General features: G+C 44.3%; 1 protein-coding gene across 1 annotated transcript in view; it reads left to right on the top strand.

The window, feature by feature from the left end:
- Nucleotides 1-510: 510 nt before the first annotated feature.
- Nucleotides 511-7,213, top strand: part of ANKRD31 (ankyrin repeat domain 31) — a gene marked incomplete at its 5' end in the record, with an annotated part of 130,763 nt that continues 124,060 nt past the window's right edge. The window contains one exon of the mRNA XM_082651880.1: nucleotides 511-665. Within this exon, the coding sequence (XP_082508006.1) occupies nucleotides 511-665 (155 nt within the window). The remainder of the gene's footprint in view (nucleotides 666-7,213) is intronic.

The following is a 7,213-nucleotide window of genomic DNA, read 5'->3' as shown; positions in this document are numbered from 1 at the left end:
GAAATGAGCTGCACGGCACGTGACCCAGCTCTCCCTCGCTGCCGGTATAGCGTTAGGCGGGCTCGGCCTCCAGTCTGTCCGGTGCAACGCTTCCTTTCCGATCCCCGCGGCCGCAGCTCTAAACCCCCCCCCCCCGCGCCACCGCCCAGCCACAAAGCAAAAGTGCGGAAGGCGGGTATGGTAGCCGGCCACGCCCCAGACCGCCGGGAAACCCGGGGCCCGCGGGCGCGCGCCCGGCCACTTCGGGCCACTTCCGGCCACGGGAGCGGGGGTGACGGGTCGACGTACGGCGCGAGGGTCAGACGAGCGGCGCGCGGCTTCCCCTGCCGGCGGCGTGGGGTCAGGCCTCCGCGCTGGCCCGCTTTCCCCACGACGCCCTCCGACCCCGCGGTGTGTGCTCGCGTGGCCCACCGGGCTCCCGCCACCAGTTTTGTTCTGAATTTACAATTTCTCCTGGCCCTCAGAGCAAATTAAAAATTTTTTTATTTTTATTTTTTATTTTTTGGGGGAATGGAGGAGTTAGAGAAAGAGGATAAAAAAGACTTGGAGTGTGAGGCGGAGATGGAGGAAGGTGCCCAGGCCCCAGCCTGGGACAGTGATGAAACGGTGATCGAGGCATCGGTGACGGAGAGCGACCAGGAAGAAGAGGAGTTGCCCTGGAGAAGGTGACCGCCGTTGGGCCTGGGTTCTGGCGGCGGGTGGCCCTCTGAGGGTTGAGGAGAAATTGTTACCAGCCGAACGTCTGCGTGCGGGCGGGAGTAGGGCCTCATGGGGCAGCTAGGCCTGAGCTCCGAATTTCGTATATAAAGACCGCAACTGCCCCCCAGCCCTTCCCCAACTTAGGACCGAATGAGCTCTATAGCAGGTGGCTTTCTGACATTTTTAAAAAGCCTTCTTTCTTAGCCTGGGGCTTTTTTTGCGTAGGCAAAACAGTCTTGGGTCTAAACTCCTCAAGTGCGTTTTGCTTGCAGCGACTCGTAGCTCAGGTCCAGGAGACGGTTAGTATACTTTCTCTCAGGAAGAGAATGTGTGACGGGGGAAATGGTTACTACCAAACTGGAAACGAATAGTTTTATAAGAATCAAGGGAAGATGGTAGTTCCGTTCATCAAAACATATCTAGTTCCCAGTGCTGGACACAGGGAGAAGATAAAAGAGATGAGGCCACTGACTCTGAGAAACCTACAGGCCAGGAAAGACGTAAACAGATGATTTCAATGTAATGTGGGAAGTCAGGGTAGGAAGGATGCCCAGGCTGGTTTAGGAGCCCAGAGGGATGCTTACCTCAACCTAGGTGGTCATCAGAGTTTGCCAGGGTTGACTTCTGGGTAGAGTCTTGAAGCTGGGTCGGAATTTGTCAGATGAAGGAGAGGAGGTTTTCAGGCCAAGGAGGTTTTCATGCAGTTGCATGCATGGGTAAAGGTGTAGTGGTGGGACATAGCATTGTGTTATGTGTGTTGGAATGTGCAATCAGTTGGGTGTTACTGAAGTGTTAAATGGGGAGATGGGTGTAGTGAAAGATGAGTCTGGAGAGAAAGGTACAGTAAGGTCACGTGAGGCCTCTTATAGCCTGTGTGTGTCCTGGTAGGGAACTTGTAAGATGTTAAGTGGAGGAGCAGCATAATCAGATTTTCATTCACTCAGGCATGCCCTAGACTAGGGCTTTGCAAATTTTTTTTTTTTTTTTTTTTGCGGTACGCGGGCCTCTCACTGCTGTGGCCTCTCCCGTTGCGGAGCACAGGCTCCGGACGCGCAGGCTCAGAGGCCATGGCTCACGGGCCCAGCCGCTCCGCGGCATGTGGGATCTTCCCGGACCGGGACTCGAACCCGTGTCCCCTGCATCAGGAGGCGGACTCTCAACCACTGCGCCACCAGGGAAGCCTGGGCTTTGCAAATTTTAATGAAAGTTATGAATTTCTTATAAATCACTTCAGAATCCTGTTACAAGGTGGATTCCAACTCAGGAGTTCTAGGCTGGGGTTTGAGATTCTGCATTTCTAGCAAGCGTCCAGGTTAAAGTTGGTACTATTAGATCGAGGATCACCTTTTGCAAAGCAAGGCTATAGGGGTTAGCTTTGGGATCAAAGTAGTAACAGACTGGGATGATGAGAGCTCAACTAGGCAGAAACAGTGGGAATAGAGGGAAAAGGACAAATCTGAGAAGCCTTTAGAAAGTAAATTTAGCTGCAGATGGTGATTGATGAGATATGGAGGATGAGGGCAGGGCAGCAGTAAAGGATGATATCCAGATTTTTGGCTCTTTTATATACAGAAACAGTAATACTTGCTCTTATTGGTGTACAGGGACCATTTTGACTGGTACCTGGAGTCTTATAACAACCACTACACTCAAGATCCGGAACAGTTCTGTTATGCCAAAAAAACAAAAAAAACTCCTTCGGGCTGCCCTGTCCCTTGTGGTCAAGCCCCTCCCTCCCCATTTAAATCACTATTTCCATTTGTGTGATATATCATCTTTTTTAATCTGTCTGCTTTCATTTCCCTCACTGTCTTTCATTTTCAGCAGTTTGATTATGATGTTTCTGGTAATGATATTATTTGTGTTTTTCCTGTTTGGGGTTCACTGCTTCTCGAATCTGTAAACATATCTTTCACCAAACTTCGGAAGTTTTCTGTCATGATATCTTCATATATATTTTTATGTACCGATCTTTTTATCCTGTTTCTGGGGTTTTTATTGTTGTTGTTGTTTGTTTTTTTGTGGTACTCGGGCCTCTCACTGTTGTAGCCTCTCCCATTGTGGAGCACAGGCTCCGGACGCACAGGCTCAGCGACCATGGCTCACGGGCCCAGCTGCTCTGCAGCATGTGGGATCTTCCCAGACCGGGGCACGAACCAGCATCCCCTGCATCGGCAGGTGGACTCTCAACCACTGCACCACCAGGGAAGCCCTCTTTCTGGGGTTTTAAATGACATGAATGGTAGACCTTTTGATAGTCTCCAGATCCTTGAGGCTCTATTAATTTTTTTTTATTTTTTTCTCTCTTAGTTCTTCAGACTGTATAATTTCTATTGCTTTATCTTAAGATTCACTTAGTTTTTCCTGTCTCATCTCCATTCTGTTGTTGAGACCATCCAGTGAATTTTTAATTTTAGATATTATAATTAAATCTCCTAAAATTTCCATCAGATTCTCTTTTACAGTTTTTATTTCTCTGCTGAGAACTTCATTGTTTTCATCCATTGATAAATGTTCACCTTTATGTAATAGAGAATTATTATAATAGCTGCTTTAAGGTCTTTGTCTTGTAATTCCAGCATCTGGGCTTGGGAGGTTGGGGCATTGGCATCTGTTATTTTTTCTCTCAAGAATTAGTCAGATTTTCCTTTTCTTTGCACATTGAGTAATTCTGGATTATATCCTGTATATTTTGAATGTTATGTTTTGGACACTTGTTCCTGTTAAAATCCTCTAGAGGGAGTTGATTTTTGTTTGTTTTAACAGGCAGTCAATCTGATTAGGTTCTGACTGCATGTTCTGTTTTGCCTTCTGTGGGTGGTGGTTACATCAGTCCAATTTTCAAAGCCTTTACTATTTGAGTAAAGCCTTTACTTTACTGTTTGAGTCTGTCTGACTCATGTACCACTCAGGGATTAATCTGGAATTTGGACAGTAGTTAATATCATAGTTCAGTTCTCTAAGCCTTTGTTACACTTTTCTGAATCTGCTCTGCATGTGGACAGCTCAGGGTTGAGCCTCACACTTATGTTGGATCATATACAGAAGTAGGTGATTCCCCTTCCTGCTCTCTTTTCTCCAGGATTCTCATGCACCCTTCCCTCCCCATGCCCACATGTTGATTTGTTTGACCAGAAAGATGGATTTCTTTCAGTGTTAGCCTTCTTGCTGTAGAGTAGTTCCCTGCAGTTGGGGCCACCTTCAGGGCAAAGTGAAAGAAAAAGAGAAGAAAATAAAAGAGGTTCTTTTCATACTCTTGGGAGTATGGTTCCTCTAGTAGGAGAGAGACAGGTTTTCTCTTAAGTTTTAAGTGCCCAAGCTACCATGATTGGTAGCAGTATAGCTCTGAAGCTAAAGAGAGAAAACAAGAAAACTCAGGCACATTCCCCCCACACCTTCCGGCATTCAGGGATCCCTTTCCCTAGTTCTCTGGATAAAGGTAGGAGAGGTTTCTTCTGGAGTTTTTGCTGTCTGTGTCCACTGTACACTTCTAGGTTTAGGCCTAGGATCAAAGCTGGAGACAAGAAAAAGAAAAAAAGAGCAAAAAACAAAACAAAAAAACCAAGCAAACCATGAGACTCACCTACTCCAGAGTTGTTATTTAGATTTCAATTTCAGTCCCCAGTTTACCTGCTATTATTTACTTTTCAGATTGCTCAGGTAGCTGTTAAAAAAAAATTCTACCAGAGTTTTTATTTTTATTTTTTTTATAGATGGCACTGTCTTCTTTTTTTTTTAATATTTATTTATTTATTTGGTAGCACTGGGTCTTAGTTGCAGCAGGCAGGCTCCTCTAGTTGCGGCTCACGGGCTCCTTGTTTGTGGCACATGGGCTCCTTAGTTGTGGCAGGTGAGCTCCTTAGTGGCAGGTGGGCTCCTTAGTTGAAGCTCACTGGCTCCTTAGTTGTGGCATGCGAACTCTTAGTTGTGGCATGCATGTGGGATCTAGTTCCCTGACTAGGGATCAAACCTGGGCCCCCTGCATTGGGAGCATGGAGTCTTAACCCCTGCGTCACCAGGGAAGTCCCATCTACCAGAGTTTTTAGTTGTAATGAGTGGAGAACTAGGCTATAGATGGCTTACTCTATCTTGACTGACCAATCTTTTTTTTCCCCCTAATTCATTTTTAAATGCTTCTCTGCAGTGCCATAGAAACATCATTCTTTCAGATCTCATAGCTCAAGGTTAAAAATTAGTTTTCTTTTTATTGGTATGGAAATACAAAGTCTAAGCATTGCTGGAGCTGAATACCATTGCTTCCCTCCCACCCATCTTCTTTGCTTACTTACATGCAGTTTATTCTGTTTTTCATGCACAAGCTCTCTACTTTGACTGGAATGAGGAGCACAGGTCCTAGTAGAGCAGAGACCCCCAACAGGCAAAATGTTATACATAAATAATCCTTAAATGTTGCAGCTATTAAGGTGCTTTTGCTAAGATCTGAGAAGAGGTTTGATGACCACTGGGATTAGATAAAGCAAGGCTTTCAAAGAATGAGGATGCCAGGTGTTAACTGTGCCAGAAAAGTACTCTGAGGACCTGGACTTGGTCCTAGCCCTCTTGAAACTGTAAAATGCATCCAGTCCCTTTTTTGGCTTGGTAAGTGTTGCTACTAATCTGTAAGAATTTAACTTGCTGATTAGTGAGGTTTTGTTTGCTTGTGATTTGTTTACTAAGAGGCAGGATTCATTTTTCTTATATGTGCCCTGGGAACCTTTTACCAATCATTAATTTCTGTCCCAGCGTCCCGTAAATGTGAACTGCTCAATAACATTAAGGGATATACTGCAAACTAATCCTGTTCAATACATTTAAACAGAACCACCTTATAAGATAGTTCATTATTACCTGGATTTAGGTATATGTTCAGGTCAAATCATGTCCTCTGAACATTATAAATGCATATAGTAAAAGGCTAATTGAACATAATTACCCTGCAAGATGAGTGTTAATTCTTTCCCTTAAGATAGGCTAGCACTATTTTCATGTGAATTGTCTAGATGGAAAATACCTGTTTTAAAGGATACAGTTGCAGAAGGGAAAAATAGCAAAATACAAGGAGACAAAGAATTAATAATCACATTAAATTAGCTAAAGAAAGCAACATTTTTGGTCAGGATATATGGCAAATAGGGGCTCTTCCACTGATTAAAACAGAATGGTGCCAAGTACTATTCTTAAAACTGTTAAATGGAGAGAAGAGAAGAGACAGAGCAAGATTAGCTTCAGTAGTGGGCATCAGTCCCCCGTGGCCAGCAGTCACTCTCTGCAGCTGATGCAGGGCCATTGGTCTGCCCACACCCCTCTTGTGCCACAGAACGAAGGACTTCATTCTCTCCCAACAGAGGATAGACAGAGCAGTGGGGTTGGCCAGGTACCATATGACACACATGTTTAAACAGAACGAAGGAGTACACACTGAGTCTAAACAGGGAAAGGGATTCCCATATAAGGTGGTAAGTCTAGTACAGGCTGGGAGGAGTCTATCTTTTAGTAAGAAGGTGTTCCAGACCCAAGGCCTAGCAGGGGTTGAAAGACTGTATGCACAAGACTGCCTTTCTCAGCACATTCTTTGTTATCTCCTGTAGGAAGTACACACAGTGCCTCCCCAGACTGAACTCGAATCAGATCAAACCTCTATATATAATAACCAGTTTACAGGAAATATACAGGACAGAGGAACATGTTAAATGACATGCAGTCTTCAAATCCAAAATGTGGGAAACTCTATAGGAAAAACAACTCAATTTCTTCAACAAATAAATTGTAAGGGGCAGGGAAGGGGATAACTTATAGATTTTAAAAGAGACTTAAGAGACATACAACCAAATGCAATGTGTGCATCTTGTTTGGAGCCTGATATGAGCAAAACAACTGTAAAAAGAGACAGGGAAATCTGACTACAATCTGTTTATTAGTTTACATTGCTGTGTAACAGCTTACTCCAAAACTTACTAGCATCTTAAAACAATACACATACTGTGTAGTTTCTGTGGTTCAGAAATCTAGGAGTGGCTTAACTGGATCATCAGCTTCAAGGACTCAGAAAGCTGCATTTATCTCAAGGCTTCATGAGAAAGATCTTCTTCCCAAATGGTGGCTGTAAGATTCAGTTCCGTCTCTGGCTATTGAACTGAGTCCCTAATTCCTCTCTGACTGTTGACTGGGGGCCTCCCTTAGTTTCTTGCTACATAGGCTTCTGCAAATGGCTTTCACAACATGGCAAGCTGGCTTCCATGAGAGGGAAGAAGCAAGAGAATTAAGAGAGTAAGATGGAAGCCACTATCTTTTTGTAACCTAATCTCAGAAGGAACATCTCAACCTATTTGCTGTATTTTGTTTATTAGAAGAGTCACTGGATCCAGTCCGTACTGAAGGATAAGTACCATATACAAGGGCATAAATACCGGGAGCCATTATAGAGGCTGCTTACTAGAGACTGTAAATTTAATAATATTAAGGAGTTATTGACTTCCTTTTAGGTATGAAATTTTGGCTGTGTTTTTAAAGGTGT

Source organism: Grampus griseus, assembly GCF_964374135.1.
Source record: "Grampus griseus genome assembly, chromosome: 3".
Taxonomy (NCBI): Eukaryota; Metazoa; Chordata; class Mammalia; order Artiodactyla; family Delphinidae; genus Grampus; species Grampus griseus.
This window is presented reverse-complemented; position numbering and strand designations above follow the sequence as displayed.